This window comes from Protopterus annectens, chromosome 6.part0 (assembly GCF_019279795.1).
Source record: "Protopterus annectens isolate FY-2018-M chromosome 6.part0, PAN1.0, whole genome shotgun sequence".
In the NCBI taxonomy this organism is placed as follows: Eukaryota; Metazoa; Chordata; order Ceratodontiformes; family Protopteridae; genus Protopterus; species Protopterus annectens.
Window position 1 is genome coordinate 259,618,956 of NC_056737.1, and position 20,000 is coordinate 259,638,955.

At 39.1% G+C, this 20,000-nt stretch overlaps 1 protein-coding gene across 1 annotated transcript in view; it reads right to left on the minus strand.

Moving 5' to 3' along the window:
* Nucleotides 1-20,000, minus strand: part of GALNT16 (polypeptide N-acetylgalactosaminyltransferase 16) — a 1,415,037-nt gene that overhangs the window by 297,701 nt on the left and 1,097,336 nt on the right. Inside the window, exon 9 of the mRNA XM_044074007.1 lies at nt 8,648-8,751. Within this exon, the coding sequence (XP_043929942.1) occupies nt 8,648-8,751 (104 nt within the window). The remainder of the gene's footprint in view (nt 1-8,647; nt 8,752-20,000) is intronic.

Consider the following 20,000-nt stretch of genomic DNA (forward strand, 5'->3'; position numbering starts at 1 on the left):
GCTTCTTAGGCATTGTTCTGTCATACAATACCCATGTCACTCTTGGCCAGTTGGCTGGAGTTCCTCTGATTCTAGCTTTGGCCTCCTCTTTCAGACTTTCCTTCTCCTCAACCACCCCTCCAAGACACTTGAAGTTGTTAACCTGTTCCACTATTTTCCCTTCTACCTCAGTTCTCAGCTTCTTCTGATTACCCCACTTGCTGCCATTATAACTGTCTTATCTTTACTCAGTTTCATCCCATGTGCCTTCGCTCTTGTATTCCTTTCCCCTGTCCTTTGCTGACGTTCTTGTTCAGAGTCTGCCTGTAATGCCACATCATCTGCATTCAGCAACATTGTTGATCTGTCCTCTTCTGCCTGTTGTAATGTAATTCATCACCAGTCTGAACAGCAGTGGGCTTAGAGCAGAACCCTAATGCACACCCACTGTGACCAGGAGCACCTCTCTGAGACCAAATACTGTCATTAGGTCCTTGTACATAGCTAACACTAATTCTACAATGTTTCTGAGACTTTTGACCAATGTAGGGCTGTCCAAATCAGCTTTCTTGGGACCTTGTCATATGCTTTCTCCAAGTTTAGGAATAGTCATTTGGACTCTTTCCACATCTCTAGCTTCTTCTCAATTATCTTTCTCAAAGCAAACATTATGTTGGTTGTGCTGCATCCTGATTTGAAAATGAACTGTTTGTCTCCCATCTTACTTTCTACTGCTGTGCATATCCATTTATTAGTCAGCATCTCCAGAACTTTTATGCAGGGTAACTGGAATTTGATATTTCTGTACTGTCCACAACAGTGGACGTCCCCCTTGTTTTTGTAACCTGGCAGTAGTATACCTTAGTAGATATGCCTTTTTCTCCACACTATTATGATTACATTCAGGGGCCGTTTCTCCCGTCCTACCCAACACCTTGATCATAGCTTCATTTTCCTTAGCGCTGTTCTTACTTCTTCTAGAGTGGGCTCCTCCTCTTCTCTGATTGTAGGCCGTGTCTGGGGCAGTACAGCTTCTGTGTTTTTTTTTTTTCAAAAGCTGCTGGAAGTACTCCTTCCATCTGTTTTTGATGTCCTGTGGACTGGTCACCAGGTTGTTTCTGTCTTCCCTTATGAAGGGTATCTGACTATCCTCTTTATCTTTATGTCTTTACCTTGTAACCTGACAGAATTTCTTTGTGTCATCTGATGAGTCATTTTCTAGAAATTGGTACTGTGCCTTTGATGCCTTGTTCTTTGCTATTGCAACTTCTTTCTTATCCTCTTTGTTAGCCAACCAGTATTCCTTCTTAGCCTAGTCCATCTTTTCTGTCTTCCACTTTTTTGTATTCCTTTCTTTTGATAACTTTCTGGACTTCTGCATTCCACTACCAGCTTTCCTTATATACCTTATTTTCCATACCTGGCTTGGCCACATATCTGCTCTGTAATTCGCACATATGCTGTTTTGAAGGGACAGCCATTCTTCAACTCCATCTATTTCATCTTCTTCCTGAGGTTCTAGAGCCCTTTGTAATTGTTCAAACTCTTGTGCTTTCTTGCCAGTCAAATTCCAGGTCTTCAGCCTTGTCTCTGTTTACCTTAGAGTTTTCTTTGACTACTACTTGCAGCTGATTGTGGCAGTCAGTGGTTTATGCTGTGGGCCAACTATTTAACTGCGGATGACTTTGCAATCGCTGAGTCTACCCCACTGCCATTTCATTACAAGTAGGAAGTCTACCTGAATTGCATGTTGGTCACTCTTGTATATGATCTTGTGACTACCTTGCTTGTCAAATCATGTATTAACTGTCATCAAGCCATTTGCCAGACATAAGTCTGTAATGGCCTCTCCTTCTTTATTCCTTTTTCTCCACGCATGTGGGCCCAGATAGTCCTCATATCCAATTCTGTCTGTCCCAATATATTCATTCATTATCACAACCCTGTTATGGGGCATAGACTGAGATTATAAATAGTGTGCTGTCTTTACAATGGAGTCTGATTACCACAAGAATGCCACTAATTCTGATGGCATCCCTCACTATCTTGCAAAGCCTCTCCCTCACCACAATTCCCACACCATTTCTAGTCTATCTTCCTCCTGAGTAGCAGACTCTGAATCACAAGCCAAGTGGCTTTGCTTCATTGCCCTTCCATTTTTGAATACATAGGATGTCCAACTTATCATCATGACATCCCCTTCCAAATTGTGCCTGTCAGCGAACCTACATTGAGATGAGCAATTTTAACTCATGTTTGGCAGGTTGACTGGTTTTATGGCCAGCTTTCACTCAACAGAGTTATCCCAGGTTACCCAAGCTGGGCAACTGGACACCAGCCTGCCAATAGCTTATTCACCCAGGGCTGCTGGGCTTTATGGAGGGTACACTCTGGCCAATAGGGGAACACACATAGCATTAATTCCTGGTGTAGGTTGGAGTACATCAGGTCCTCAACCCACTTATCATTGGCAAATACTCATGCCCATTTGGTGACATTAGTCAATGCAACCAAATCACCTACAGCGAATGTTTCCACCATCATGTGGCCAGTCCTAACATGATGCACAGTCTGAGATCCATGTTCTTCTATCAAATGTACACTGTGCAGCCTAAAGTAGTTGGTCTGTTCAACTCTTCCCCCATAGTCACCATGTAGAGTCAATGCTGCTGCCCACAACTCCACTCTTAGGTGAGAATGAGGTGAAGGGAGAACATGCAAACTCCATACAGGCATTGCAGGTCAGAATCAAACCTTATACCCTGTGTATAGGAGGCAAACGCCTTAACCATTATGCCAACTGGTCTCCCGTGAGGCACTCATATATTTGTGTATATATATATATATATATATATATATATATATATATATATATATATATATATATATATATATATATATATATATATATATATATACACACACACACACACTCACACACACACACACACACACACACACACACACACACACACACACACACACACACACACACACACACACATACACATTGAAGACAGGCAAATCAGGCAAGGGGATAATTTGGATACAGGGAAGTGGGGTTTTGATGAATGAAGATTTAATCATTATGGATACTCACTATGTTGAAAAAAGAGATGATAGATGATGAAATCACAAAGGCAAGAAACAACAAGAGGCTGAGTAAAGTGGAGACTCATATGAAAATTGGTTTGTAGAGTTACAAGCAGACTGCTCACCAGGTATTAACCAAACTGTTACACTTAAGCCAGTACTTACATTTAAGCAGCCTTGCTTGAGTTAATTATTTATTGCTCTAGCTAATTAATTGTTAGATTTTGTATATAATTTTTTTTATACATATGTATAAATATTTCTTTTTGTTAATTATTTCATGAACTTGCTATTTTTTTTTTTAATTTGAATATTGATGGTGAGATTTATTGGCTGTGTGTTTTGGATGTTACTATTTAAATATGGCATTGCTTTTATATCGTTTTTACACTGAAGAAGGGTTTGTGAAAGGGGTAGGAGGTTGGCATAATGGTTAAAGTGTTTACCTTACAGACAGATGGTGCGGGGTTTGATGCTCTTATGGGATAATTGACTAGGCTTAAAATGGCCCACAAGGGCAGTTAACCTAGTACTAATCTATGAAACTAAAGCCTGAAAGGTTTGTTCTCTTTATTAAACACTTTTTGCTTTGGAACTTTGTTGAGTTTGTTTCTTGCTGCTATTATGATGAAATCAGTCATGGGGTTTAGACTTGATAGGAGTGGAAAGGAGCTGAATACGCAGACCCCACTGAGCTCTGAAAGGTACACTTGGTTTACTCACAAGAATACCCAGGACAGTGGCAGTTGGATGCCAAATTAGAGAGATGGAAGTAACATTTTCAAGAAGTACTACCTGTGCCAACAGCCACCATACCAATCACAGAGAAGATTGTGGAGTTTAACAACTGGCTACAACAGAAGAGAAAGGTGAAAAGCTGGAGATCGATAGGGGAAGCCAAGCAGATGGACTAATCCTAGGACATATTTTTTTCATATACTGCAGATATGAGGAAGGAAGGAATAGACCTGATGAGGCTGGGGAAAGATGGCAGTATATCACAGAAGTCATGGCAGAAAGAGAGGAACTGAATAGACACTTTGCTTCTAACTTCAAAAAGGAAAGGAATTTTGGAGTGCCATGGCGGAAGCAAGCTAGGGCTGAGTGAGAAAAGCAGTGAATAGAGATCAGGATAGAGAGGAAGAAGGTGGGAAAGAAAATGGTAGCAATAATGAAGAATAAGGCACAGGCACCAGATGGGCTGTCTCCCCAGGTTTCAGAAATCTAGAAAGTGTACTGATGGATCCACTGACAGAAATATTCAACAATTCACTGCTTAGAAAAAAGTGCCTGAAAACTGGAAAATTTAAAAAAGTGGCACCCTTGCATAAGTTAGGGTAATTAGGAAAATGCAGGTAACAAGAGGTTGGTTAGCCTAGCAGCAGTGACACAGAAAGCCATTGTGGAGCCAAGCGTCTCCAATACAGTGATCTACATGCTGCTAGTCAGTCCTCATTCAGTCATATAACTGGGTAACAGAAGAAGAACTTGTCAATGCAATACCACTGAAATGGCCTACTAGGAGTTTAGCTCTACCTGGACTTCAGCAAAACCTCTGACTCACTTCTTCATATGTTTTTTTTTTTAGTAAAACTGGAGGAGCTGGAGTTAGACAGATACTGAGTGACTATTGCAGAATGATTGGAGCTCAGTACACAGATGAGGTGCAACACCTCAGGGGTCAGTACTAGGCCCAATACTCTTCATTGTGTTAATATCAGACATGTTTATGGGAATAGAGGGTTTGATCATCCTCCCGCTGGATGATACAAAGATAGAAGCAGCAGTGGAGTATCCATGACAGTTTCTGAGGAAGCAAAAGAAAGATAACTGTTAAGATTTAGTGCAGATAATTGCAAAGTACTGCATCTGGTCCACAGCAGTCCTGGTGTGAAGTGTCAGTTCAGATTGAAAAACTAATGGCAGTAGAGCAAGAAAAGGCCTTGGTGTGTTTATGATACCTGGACTGAACAACCAAGAGTTGAGTGAGAGGGCTGTTGCAGCAGCAAACAGAATGCAAGATACATCCTTGGGTGGATAGTCTCTAGAAGCAAACAAGTATTGAGTACTGGAGTCCACAGAAAAAGGGCCATCAAGATTCTAGAAGGGCTGTGTATTGGAGTCCACATAAAAAGGGGCATCAAGATTCTTGAAGGGCCCAGAGGTAGACATTACCTGAAGAGTGTTTGTGATGGAGGGAAACAGCAATGACCGTAGATAAGCAAACTTGAGACTCTTTTCAGTGGATGTAGAAGAGACAAGAAACACATCATAAGAGTTCATGAGATTTTCTGGGAAGATGTGAATGGGGTTACATTGAAGTGGAATGAAGAACAGAAGAACAAGGGCAACTGATTCTATGGATCCACTACTCCCAGATTTGTGACAATATCTCCTTGTGGAGAGGGTATTGGGTCCCTGGAATGAATTCCAAAATTAGTGAATAACAGAAATCAACAGAGTTATCAAAAAGGACACAAAACAAGTAAAGATGGGGCCAGGGAATGGGGAGGTAGAATATGAAATGTAATCAATAACAGACTAGACTGATTTTTTCTTACATCTACTATAGTCAAAATGTCAGGCAATGTAATTTAAGTATGAACGGTTAAGAAACAATTAAGTTTACTGTGAATATGTTTCTCTATTTAAGAAACAGACTCAGATAAATGTAATAACATGGAATATTATGAAGAAATTTCCTCCTATACATAGAACACAGAATTCCCAGAGAATATCTTGTAGGGAGTTTTCTGTTCCATTAAAAGAAGTTTACTTCTCGTTTGTTGGGATATATCTTCACTATGTTCATTAACACTACACTATACACCCAAGTCCCTAAGGCGCTATTTGTAACACATTACAAATACAGCTAAAAAGAACATAACAATAACTTTATGCCAATTACATGCTGCAGTAAAGAGCTTGAACAAGTGTTTTGGCTGGTAGCCGGATATGCCTAATAGGACAGTATAGACATGATAAAGGTGCTGGAGCAAACAAAGGCTGCAAAACTGTAAAAATCATCCAATACTGAAATAAAACAACAATATCCACAACAAGTAGGTTTATTCGAGAACGAGAACAGTGGTAAGTGCTTTCACCCAGTTAGGGCTTCCTCAGACCATATGAAAATACCATCACCTGCCACTGTTATAAAGAAAACAGAGCGCCAAAACAAAGCATTTAAAACATTTAAAAACTATTAAAGGAACAATGTCTCTACTAACACAAATATTTAAAATACAAATATACAAGTATAGAAATATAGAAATATTGTTTCTAGTCTTATAAAATCATGACATCATACAACACGTATAAATGTAACCTCATAGCAATAAATGCATGTGGATATAACCTCATATGCATAACAATGAATAGAGGTGCATAGACATATATATATATATATATATATATATATATATATATATATATATATATATATATATATATATAAAACATGTACATAGATCTAATGTCTACATACTACCCACAGTATAGTTCCTTCAGATTATTATAAATAATTACAAATATGTTTTCCTCGGATGATCATTCATAATCTCCCCAGAAACCAGATATACTGTTATAAGTATAGATAAGGAACCATCAAGGTTCCTATCTAAGCCCTCTGGACTTAAGAAAAGGCTTCAGTGGTATCTTATCATTCAGCCTTGGGGGGACATCTGCCCTCAGTCTGATAATCCAGTTTGCTTCTTGTGTCTGTGTCCAGTTCCTTATGTTCCCACCTCTAGGATTAATGGGAACCACTTCAATGACTCTGAAACTGAAGACGTGGGTATCATCAGTACATCGAACAAGTCTGGACAGGGCATTAACCATGGAACCAATTCTGATCTGACAGATGTTTCCTTATTCTATCCCTAAGCTTCCTGTACATTTATAGTAGTATATAGTATAGAGTAGAAGCAAACACAGAGAACTAGATATTGTCTAAGTGAAGTGAAGGAGGTTTATGTCATCAATGTCCAACAGCAGCAGACATTCTACATTGCTGTTTATATTAGGAGAAAAGGTGAAGGGGGCCAGAAACTGGAAGTATGGTATCAGGCTATAAAAGGACAGGCTCTGGAAAGCTAGAATCTCTAAGAAACTGAAAGTAAAGGGACAGTGACCTGTGGGAAAGAATTAAGAATATATCTGGGTAGTGAAGACAAAAAGGGCTAGACAAGAAAAAAACATGGTTAAAAAAAAAGAAAGCCAAGTATTATAAGTGAAAGAGGGAAAAGAAGTCATACATAAAATGGAAAAAAAGGAAGAGAAAGATATAATGTGAGAACAACATGAAAACAGAAGAACATCTACTTCACTGAATGTCTTAGTAAAGGAAAAGGGTAGCCAGCAGAAGGAATAAAAAGGGGTTTGGATAACAAAAACAATGTTGAAAAAGAAAATCAACTGAGTGCAATCTTTGAGTCCCCCAATGATGTAGACATAGTACAAAAAGGGCTTACACAGACAAATGATTGGTGCCAAAGCCATGGACTTAAACTAAATGCAAAAAAATGCGTTTTCATCACTTTCGGCAAAGGGCAGGTCCTTGCAAATTGCAATGTTAACAGTTACCCCCTTAGCTCAAATGATGTGGTGAGATATTTGGGAACATAAGTTGATATCAACTTTAACTTTGATCATCATGTGTCCACAGTAATAAGGAAGGCCTTCTATGTTGCACATCACATAAGTAAGGGCATTGCCTCCAGAGTTAAGGATGTTATATCTCCTCTGTACTCATCCCTCATCAGACCACTAATAGACTACAACACTCTCTTCTGTATGTACCTCATCAAACACCTGCAGCAGCTGGAGAGACCTCAGAGGTTTCTCACCAAGAATATTCAGGGTCTTCAACACATGACCTGCATGGACAGACTGAAGGGTCTGTCACTGTATCCTGTATCTTATAGGCTGCTGAGGGGCAACTTGTGCCTGGCCTACAGAGCAGTCTCAGACCCTGCCCTAATGGAAATGTTTCACATCTGCAAGTCAAATGGGACAGGATTCACTCACTCTAGGGATCTTAACTTAGCCTGCGACATTAACAGGACATGCTGGAGAGACAGATATGTCTCCCAGAGATTGCAACTCCTCTGGAAAAAACTCCCAGTACACGTAAAACAGAGCTCCTAAATGACCCTGTTTAAGCTTAACCTAGACAACTGGATGGGAGACTGTAAATTTACCCCAGGGGTGTTACCTATGTCCCTCTTTGATAAGGGTAATTGGTGCTGATCACAGACTCATACTGCAAATATAGACCATGCAACTTGGTCAATAAGGGAACAAGGGTATAACATGGCTGGGCTTATAAAGGCCCTAAGGCCAATAGCCCAGTCACCTCGTATGAACCTATGAACCTAATCATAACTATGGAAACAAGCAATGTACGTTTACAGAGTCAGTACTACATACTTTATGGTTTTAAACTGTCAGTGGAACTTATTTTAGATCATTCTAATAGTGTGAATACTGGCTGATTGTGTTTCATGTAAGCAAGAAAAAGTAAGAATATGAAAGAGAGGAAAAGAAACTGCATGCAGCCTTTTTATTTACTTACCAAAGTTTTCTCCACCCCAGATGTCCATCTGTGTGTCATACTTTCCCAGGTGGTTGAACCAGGCCTTATCGATTACAAAGATACCTCCAGCAATCACAGGAGTTCTGCATTTCAAAAGAAATGTTTCATAAAATTACATTTAAAAAGAAATGTTTCATACTTAAGTGCAAGTTAGACAATTGTATGGGGGGATCGTAAATTTACCCCAGGGGTGGCACCTATGTCCCTCATGGACAGGGACAATCACCGCTGATCATAGACTAGCACTACTAATGTAGACCATCTACCATGGTCAATCAGGGAACATGAGTATAACATGGCTAGGCTTGGAAAGGCTCTAGTGCCATTAGACTAGTAACCTCATATGAATCTATAAATATTTGCTTATGAAAACAAAATAAAGCAAAAAAAGCACAAGGTGTTTATTGAAGAGATAATAATCCACAGTTGTATGCACAGCCCCATAATATATATAAAAGTGTAATACAGAATTTTCTTGCTTCAACGGATATTTTTATATGGTTAAGACTGCACTTATTTATGTTGAAAAAATTACCATGGGTACATTGATAAACTATAAAAGCAACACTCTCTGCTACTTATCATACAAAGGCACACACTGCATGAATGAATCACAATCACAACACTTAACAAGAGGGTATGACATCTCAGAGTGACATCATGGGCTGAAGTCAATCTATAGAAAAATTGTTAATTTGTGCACAATTATCCACATGCATTGTAGTACTCCCAACAAAAGTGAAAAATTCCAGCTGCACATACATAAAATACTTAAAAATTCTACTCTAGTAACCTTAAAAAGCTTGTGTATTTTACTTATTCCTTTATTAACTGATTAATACCTTCAGTATACAATTGGAAGTTTTGGGATTTAAACTCAGGTTAACATGAAAAGACCATCTTTGAGCTAAAGTGCAAGGAAAACTAAATATATTCACTCTTGCACTAAGAGAGTATTAGAAGGGAATACCTATTAAAGCTTTTGATAGTGTTTTTTGCTCTACCACACAACTGTTGATGGAGGATTCCCTAGACTTGGAATGATAAGGAACTTAATTCATACCTCTCAACTCTCCAAATTTTCACAGAATGTGTAGATTTTTGCCTCATATTTTTGGTATGTTCCTCAAAAAAATTGTGGTTTTCTGGTAAATTGCAGATGATTGAAGTCATTAAATAATGACATACACTTCAGTTTCAAGCTTCATATCCTTCTGAAATTGTTTGCCAATACACCCTGTTATTCTAGCAACTTTCTAAGCTTATAAGGACAAGATTGAAAATCTATCCCTATCTTTTGGCTGTAGTACCCTCATTATTTTAAGCTTTGTCCAGATTTCTTGTACTAAGAGGTTGAGAGGTATGACATAATTACACATCTGTAATATTTTAATTTGTTGTATATATTGCAGAATGATGTACAGTTCTATTGCTGCGTTCCTGTCACACAAGTTTTATTTGTCTCAGTGTCCTGAAATTTTTTTAAAAGAGAAGTAACTGGACCTGTCTCAGTGCATCATTCAAAGCATATGTCATCCTCATGCCCATTAACACTGCCTGTCTGTCAGTCTAGCTATGTATTAAAGTATTAAAAAAAAGATAATATTAGCCATAAGGGTTCTACATCTCAGCTGTAGGGCATTCTTTCCATCTTCCTAATCTGAACTATCTAAGGCTGCAAAACAGGGAAACATGGTACCAGTGATCTTCTGCATCTCAGAAGCAATTGAAAACCATCTGTTTACTTACATAAACTCACGTGATTACATCTGTTCCATAAACTCCCAAGCAACAGACCTATATTGTCTATATATTCCCTTCATGCCATTCCCCAACAAGTAAGCAGACAGTGTCACCTAACTTACCCAAATAGGGCTAGATAACAGACATAGTACTGGCACTCTCTTTGTGAAGCCTTCCTATTTTCAGTAGACAGATGACTCTAGTTTTGAATTTTCATACTGTATAGTGGTCGATGAAGACTTGTAATACAGCTGACCACTGAGGATGGAATTCATGCATGTTCCCCAACTACTATATACTATTCACTTATTGGATCCATATATGTTCCTCAGCTCCTGCATCCTACTCATTTTAGGGATCCATACATGTTCTCAAACTCCTGTATCCTACTCACCTATGAAATCCATACATGTTCCTCCACTCCCGTAACCTACTTACTTCTAAGATCCATACATGTTCCCTAACATCTACATCCTACTTATGAGATCCATATATGTTCTCCAGCTCCTGTGTACTGCTCATTCATGTTTCAGCTGAACTGTTCCTGTTGAAATTTAATTCCTTCCTAAATCTCTAAAAAAAAAGTGCAATCTGCAGACAATATTTATCTAACTTCTGTAGCCAACAAAGGCAGAAAGTGAAATTTGTGGGACACCATTACCTTTCCAAAGCTTTAAGCAAGAACCCTTTAGTACTTTCTGTAGCTCATTCATTTGTAATAGAACACTACTACAGATGTAATCTGTCTTACGGAGTTAAATGTAATAAAATATCCATACCCTTTGCTGAGTATTTTTTCAGAAATGTATCCTTGCTAAGACATTAATACTTATTTTTTCACCAGTCTTATCTGTCTAAGCCATTGATTTGCTGTACTGAAATGATGGTTTTTCATCTTCAGATGCGTACATGCATGTTCACTGTCTCAATATAGAGTGCATAGGGTGGAGTAAGTAATCTCATTCATTTCCTTCTGTTATCCTGTTCCTGTTTACCTTTACACTTACTGACGGAAAAGTTTGGATACATGTCAGTTAATAGAATGCATTGGAATGGAACCACAATGTCTTAAATAATAAAATCAAAATACACAAACATAAGAATGTGGAAAAAAAACAAACTGCAAACATGCATGTGGAGGGCTTTGCCTCATACACCTCTTATTAAAACAAAATATTTACATGAGTGGGCAATGGTGGAGTAAGGGCACAAACCGATAGAAATGTAGTTATTCTTCTTTCGGCTTTTCCCGGTTAGGGGTCGCCACAGCAGAACTCCGGTCCGCTAATGATTTGCAGTAGATTTTTAAGGTGCTGAGGTGCCAGCTCGACTCCCAACCTTCAATGAAGGCACGTCCATTCACGCATGTCTTTCGAACGCCACTCAACCATGGGGAGGACATGCAGAAGCCAAACAGAAGGAGCTCCAGCCGAGAATCGAATAGGAGAGCCTCTTGCTGTGAGGCAACAACACTACTGCTGCACCACGAAATGCAATATTCATTCATAAAGTATATTTCCAGCACCTTGCTTAAAAAGCTACATTTATAAAAAATAAGCACTTTTACTTTAAGATATGGGATTCTTAAACATGGACCTTAGATCAAATGTCATGCTTTCATGAGGTTTCCCTGTGTTTAAAAACATTTTCAGCGCCATGCCATTTTTTAACATTTGTAGACATTTAAACATTCCTCAACTCCTATGTCCTACTCACACATTTAACTGATGTATTTTTGATGCAGGTGTATGTATTATCTGGTTTGAGTCTTTATTTATATTTTAAAAAAGTGACTGCTTGTACAAGCTATGCCTTATTTTACAGCTATATGGTGCATTACATAATCATTAAGGTATATCTCAGGCAGAATGTATATATCTTGCATTTGCTGGATATTTCCATGATTTTGTTACTTATACCTGGGATTGTAAATATGCTCTGTGATGGAATTAGCTATTTTCATCAATATTTTGTCCTGCCAATTGTTTCATTGTGCTTCAGATTTAGTCATAACTAGCAATGCTGTACTTTTCTTTTTTCATTACTGGTTTCTGTATTTGTGTTCTGCTGTTTTTAGACATGTATTCATATTTTTCCCTGTTTCACTGCTGACACATATTGTGCTCTCTGTTCCTTCATCTTACTTCTTTTAAACATCTTAACATTCAGTGCTGCTTGGCTGATCACTAGTTGCATGGTTATTTCTTAGCCTGTCCTTGGTATCACTTATTGTTTTCCTGCTTCACACCCATATCTGAAATTGCCACAATGGTAGCACAGGAATTTCAGTTTATACTGCTATATCTCTTGCCATGTACCTGTCAGATCTAGTTCTGTTCCAATGGTATACCAGTAACTTTCAAGACATATATGATAATTTTAGTTTCTCGTGTACTTTAATAAATATCTCACTGGTTATCTCTATGGTTTGATTAACTTTCTTAGTTAAAAACATACGTCCTTCTCTGTTCCCAGTTTTTGGAACTTGGCTGTTTCCAGTTACTGAGCCATTCTTTTTATATGGGGTGGAGCTTTTAATTGTCACATCTATTTATGGTATTTTGTTACATTTTTATCATCTTTGTTTAGTATCACATGGCCGATCTCTGACAGTAATTTACTAGTAATCCAGGCTTTGGGTGCAGCCTGTCCTGTGTCACTGTAACCTTGCTGTAATACGGTTTTATCTCTTTTTCTGGCTTATTTCTGGTCTGACTGGATTCAGCATGGAAGCAGCATGGCATTCTAATTATTTTTATTGTTCGATCTTTTGTGGACTACTGCCAATTTGGACATTTGTTTGCTTTGTCTGACATTTCTGGAGTGCCTCGGTAGCTCAGAATTTGTTAGTTTTGTATTAAAAAGCATGAAGAACATGGTATCCTGGAATTATGTTTTGGAATTTACTTGCAGCATTTTTTGATGTTGCTTAGTTTAGAAACTGTACATAGCCTCTGTCTTTCTAATTTTAGCTCTGAATACCTGCAATCATATGTGCAGTAAGTATTACTTCTGTATATTTATATTTACATGAAAAAGATCTTATGGAAGAAGCTCTGTGATACAGCTGAAGTTGAACTTCAAAACTTGCATCCTTCTCAGTCCCAACAGTGCTTACCTAGGTTAGCCATGCTAACCCTCATATTCTCTTTGCTTAACTCAATGCCTTTTCTATAGCAACACCCCTACATCTTCTCATCTCAGTACCATTACTTCACATGCATTAGCTAATGTATTCACTTTACAGTGAGCATTGTTTCCTCTTTCATTATTCTTTCAGCATATAATTCCATTTGTCCCAGGTTTCCCAGTATTCTTTTAACTTCCACTAGTCCTATTTGTACAAGAATGTCATTGGTGGGAGATCTACCCATGGCTGGTAGTGTTATTTTGGCTTATTACTCTATATCCCTTTCCTGTACATAAATGTGCATGCGCACACACACACACACACACACACACACACACACACACACACACACACACACACACACACACACACACACACACACACACACACACACACACACACACACACACACACACACACACACACACACACACACACACACACACACACACATACACACACACTCTCTCATACACATAGAGGGTGTCGTTTTATCACATCTTTATGGCAATCTTCTCCCTTATTACTCCACCTCCCACCCTGTCACCTTAGACATTCTCTTTATCACTCGTAAATGAAAGGGAACATTCCTTGCCAACAGATTTTGGTAAAGGTAGTAGCAATTCCTGCTGCTCTTCTCTGAAAATGGTGACAGCAGTTTCAGGAGACTTTTCCCTTTCTACACTCTCCTTCCTCTTTCCATCTTCACTGTTTCCGTCTCTCCTGTGGACCACTTCAATCTCTAATCTACTTTTTTAGACATTTGTTAACCAGATCAGCCTACTGAATACAAATGTCCATTTTCAGAGGTGACCTAGAACCATAATCTATTTAAGTGACTTGCTCAGACTCACACAAAGTAGGGAAGGAAACATGTAAAGAATCACACCATGTACTTTGGATATAGGAAACTGTTCATTAAGAGCTCAGAGCCTTAATCTTCTGCCCTAACTGTCAGAATTTCCTTAACACTGCCTATCCTCTGCCCTAACTGTCAGAATTTCCTTAACACTGCCTATCCTCTGCCAATTTCCTTAACACTGCCTATCCTCTGCCCTAACTGTCAGAATTTCCTTAACACTGCCTATCCTCTGCCCTAACTGTCAGAATTTCCTTAACACTGCCTATCCTCTGCCCTAACTGTCAGAATTTCCTTAACACTGCCTATCCTCTGCCCTAACTGTCAGAATTTCCTTAACACTGCCTAATTGTGTATTGAACATAAGGTCCCATTGAAGAAGTACATTTTCCTAACTTATTCATAAAATGTTTGTTTGTGTTTTTCGGCTTTTCCTGGTTAGGGCTCGCAACAGCGGAATTCCGGTCCGCTAATGATTGGTAGTGGATTTTTACGTACCGGGTTACCAGCCCTGACGCACAACCTTCAACGAAGGCACGCCCATTCATGTATGCCTCCACACAGAAGACGCTGTAGCTGAGAATCGAATGGGACCACGTCTTGCTATGAGGCGACAATGCTACCACAGCACCACCACCACAGTAAATGATATTCATTAATTAATTGACCAATGAACACAAATATTATTTTCAAAACAAAGGCATACTGCAGCCATGGATTCAATGGTGAAACAGAGAGAAAAATTAGTTTTGTGGAGGTAGAAATGGTCCAGAAATGATACTGTCAAGTGCAGAAGAGTTAATGATTAGCAAGGTCATGAAGGGCAGTGTTAATCCACAGATATTTATCCATGTGAGGATTACCGAAGTGGAAGAGAGTACCACTGAAGAAGCAATGACAGGGACCAGACTGTTTGAAGAAAGGTGTACAGGGTTAATTTGCACTGTAGATTTTCTGTGATGATACCAGTGTTATAGGCCTAAAGCACTAAGAAGTATAGGCCAGAGTAGCATAGCCATTGTTTCTGGGACTGTAGTACTGAGGGAGGATATCTGAAAAGAACAGATCCTATAGTAGTGATAGACTACATGTAATGCCTCAAGGAACACCATTAATGAATAAGAGAATTGAAAGCTACATCAGATCAGTTGTATCTTTAAACTAAGACAGAAAGGAGAAGAACAATACAGAGAGTTGAGGGCATGGGAGAAGATGGAAATGATAGAAAGAGAAAAAGGAGGCACACATGAAGTAGAAAAAAAGAGAGAGTAAGCAACCTGAAAGGGAGACTGGAAAGTGCTAGTACATAACGCCAACAATCTGGGGAGTAAATTGAGAGTGTGGCAACCTGCTATAACAGAAGGAGAGGTACATCATATAAAAGAAGTAACCTGAGTTAACAGCAACAACAAAATAATGTAAACAGGCAAAGTCACTAAGGAGATCAGTAAGTGGGAGCCCCTATAAGGGATCTAATCAAACATTATGCAGAACATAAAAATGACTGTGATAAAGGGAAAACAAGAAAAAATAAAGGGAGATTAATAACAACTACCATACAATCGAGGCAGAAGGGGCAGATAGGAATGTTGATAAAGAGGTGCCACACAAAAACTCACACACACACACACACACACACACACACACACACACATATATATATATATATATATATATATATATATATATATATATATATATGGGTCTACTTCTGTTCAGTGAAATGACAATTTATCAAAGAACAAAAGTACGAACCCAATTCTGTGAAAGAGAATTTAAGCAAGAATGCACTTTCATGAATTACACTTCACCGATGCATGGTACAGTGGGGATAAGGGAATATACCATTTTCCCCACTGTAGTGCGATCTCAGAGTTAGTATATTTAAGTAGCAGGGGTGTGGGGGCACAGCCCCCCACATAAGGAGTGCAGCAGGGCTTGACCCCCTGCAAAAATGTGTTTGTAGTGTATCCAATTAAAAATATTTTACCAAAAATACCACCATTTAAATACATATTACAAAACACAGAAGAACTAAACTTAATACATGTGAAAACTTTCATGGAATAAAAGATAAAAACATTTAAAACACATAAAAAAACTATTGACTAGATATAATATATAAAAATATATCTGTATGCTATAAAAACTAAAAGCCTATGCCTGAATAAACAATAAATATGCAAACTATCCCTGAATAGTGAACTGACAGAATGTCTAGTGAAAAAAGTTTTTATAGCATACACACATATTTTTATATATTATATATAGTCAACAGTTTTGTATGTGTTTTAAGTGTTTTTATCTTTTATTCCATGAAAGCTTTCACATGTATTAAGTTTAGTTCTTCTGTGTTTTGTGATATGTCTTTAAATGGTGGTATTTTTGGTAAGAGATTTTTAATTGGATACTTCTTTAACTAATTAAATACTTTAGTATTTAAATGTTCATGTTAGATGCCATTGCAAATACGTCTGAAGAAGCAGTGGATTACACTGCAAAAGCACTTACATTATTTCTGGTTTAATAAATAGACTACCCTCGGGATTCATGAAGCTCGGCGCAAGGACAGCGTTAGCCTTGTGCTGACCATGCGGCATAGAGATGGAGCAGCAGCACTACATGCATATTAATGAAGGTGTGCTGCCGCAATGGCCACATGCATAGGAAATGTGCGCGAGTGCAGGGTCATGTCTAAGCTCTGCATGGAGGCGTGAATATGTCGGCTGCATATGCACAACCTAAAATGTTGACTAGTACAGCCTGCCTCTAATAGTAATCACTCCTGTCAGTGTCCATGGATACTGAAATGTATGCAAAGCATACAAGACAGTTTTGTGAACACCAAAATAAAAAGTAAACACAAAGGCACGTAGCTGAATACTGAGTCCCCGTCCCTCGAACAAATATTTAAAACCCGGTGCCCGTATTCCATTGTAGTGTCGATAGTTATACCAAGTGGAAGCGAAACACAGCGTGTTAGCGCACCGCCAATTGCTAAGCCTAGCCCAATGGTTAGGGTTACCACCTGTCCCAGATTGTGAGGGACAGTCCCCCTCTGGGCAGTTGTGTCCATACCAAAACCATTATAAATGTTAAATGTCCCGCGATTGTAGGACATAATTATGTCCCATATTTTATGTAATAGTCCCATACAATACTTATTTCCATATGTAAAATACCTAAATGTTACAAGAAACAGAATAAGCAACTAAACGAAACAGAATAAGCAGCTAAACTGCTACAACAATAAGCTTACATTTAGGCATAAAACTAAAGTACTGTCCTTTGCACTGACCGTGGGTATGTGTTGGCCTGTAAAATCTGAGATGTCCCGAAAATGTCCCATTTTGGTCATATGAAAAGGTGGCAACCCTACCAATGGTCAGAGAATTCACCCAATATCTGCCCATTCATGGCCCAAGTCATCCTTGTCAGGATGGCCCAAAGATGAACGGGTATTACCCGAGTCTACCTACCATGTCATGAAAGATACATATTTGCTTGTACCTATGTGTGTGAAGTACAGTATGTGGAAGATGGAAAAATGCTAGGGCAGTCCTCACAACCATATTGGTACCAGAGATATGTAGTGTACACAATGTGTTCTGTTGACTGTGCCACGGCCATCAACCAGAGAAGGGACGGATGGTGTGTGTGGAATATGGGGGTGGGCAGTGATGGTTAATGTAATAATTTGCCAAGGGGAAACTGGGTTGGATGCACAATAGGTGAACTGGAGGTGTACGAGGGAGCAGTGGGTGAATCAGAAAGAAAACCAAAGAACAAACATTCACATCCACAATACAACCTGATAGGCCATACTGTATAAAACAATCCCACAAATATATGAACATTAAAATGTGCGATACATATGCACAGAAACATTACCAGCACATACCCACATAATGGAGCACACCACCACCCCCCCTTCCTGAACATCCACCAAAACTACCCATACTTGGGCTGCTAGCTTGGCGCAGCCATATCTGCACATAGTGACCCCTACTCATATCTAGTAGGCAGTCTCACCCTAGGCAGTCTCAGGATTGCAAACTATATATCCCTTGCATGTATAACCCTACCTCATTTTTGTAAAGCCAAAAGAATCAAGGTCATTGGTCCCCACAATTTTTGGATATCCCTCATGGGATAAGTATCTGTTCTAAACATTAGACTTGGTGTCATGACACAATGTCCACTCTTGTAGACTTCCGGACACAAGTTGTATGAGCAGTAGTTGTCCACAAGACTGCTCAGCCTCTAGCCGGTCCTGCAGAACCTGCAACCTGGGATTAAACACCTGACCATGATGCACGTCTCCCCATGTGCATTATTGGGAATATATACCTGGGGTTGGGAGGATGGCCTAATGGTTAAGGTGCCTGCCTTACAAACACAAGGTGCGGGGTTGAGTCTCACAAGGGATAATTGGCTAGGCTTAAAATGGCTTGCAAGGGCAGTTAGCTTAGTACTTATCTATGAACCTATGAACCTTACACATCTGCATAGTGGCAGTCGGATATAGGGTGATTAAGGCACTTTAAAGCAGACATAAGTAAGGGCTACCACCTGTCCCACTTTGCGAGGGACAGTCCCTTTTGGGGCAGTTGTGTTCTGACCAAAAATAATACAATGGCAAATGTCCTGTGATTGTAGGAAATAATTATGTCCCATGTAGCAGTTGATGTCTAGTTTTGTAGACATCTGGACACAAGCTGTATGAGCAGTAGTTGTCCACAAGACTGCTCAGCCTCTAGCCGGTCCTGCAGAACCTGCGACCTGGGATTAAACACATGACCATGATGCACATCTCCCCACGTGCATTATCAGGAATATATACCTGGGGTTGGGAGGATGGCCTAATGGTTAAGGTGCCTGCCTTACAAACACAAGGTGCAGGGTTTGAGTCTCACAAGGGATAATTGGCTAGGCTTAAAATGGCTTGCAAGGGCAGTTAGCTTAGTACTTCTCTATGAACCTATGAACCTTACAAATCCGCATAGTGGCAGTCGGATATAGGGTGATTAAGGCACTTTAAAGTAGACGTAAGTAAGGGCTACCACCTGTCCCACTTTGCGAGGGACAGTCCCTTTTGGGGCAGTTGTGCTCTGACCAAAAATAATACAATGGCAAATGCCCTGTGATTGTAAGAAATAATTATGTCCCATGTAGCAGTTGCATAAAACAGTTATTTCTGTATGTAAAATACTTAAATGTTACAAGAAACAGAATAAGCAACTAAACTGCTACAAGAATAAGCTTTCATTTAGGCAAAAAAGTAAAGTTCTAAACTTTGTACTGACTGTGGGTATGTGTCGGCTTGTAAAATCTGATGTTTGTCCTGAAAATACCCCACTTTGGCCATTTGAAAAGGTGGCAATCCTAGACGTAAGCGGGTATGCAAGCGGGTATGCAAGCGTGTATGCGCGACGGTAAGTGGTGGTGATTCAACGGTATGGGAAATGTAAATAAGCATGTAGGTGTATATGCATGTGTATGTACAGACCGATATATATATATATATATATATATATATATATATATATATATATATGTAGATATGAAGAATGAACATGGTCACAATATAGCAGTCATAA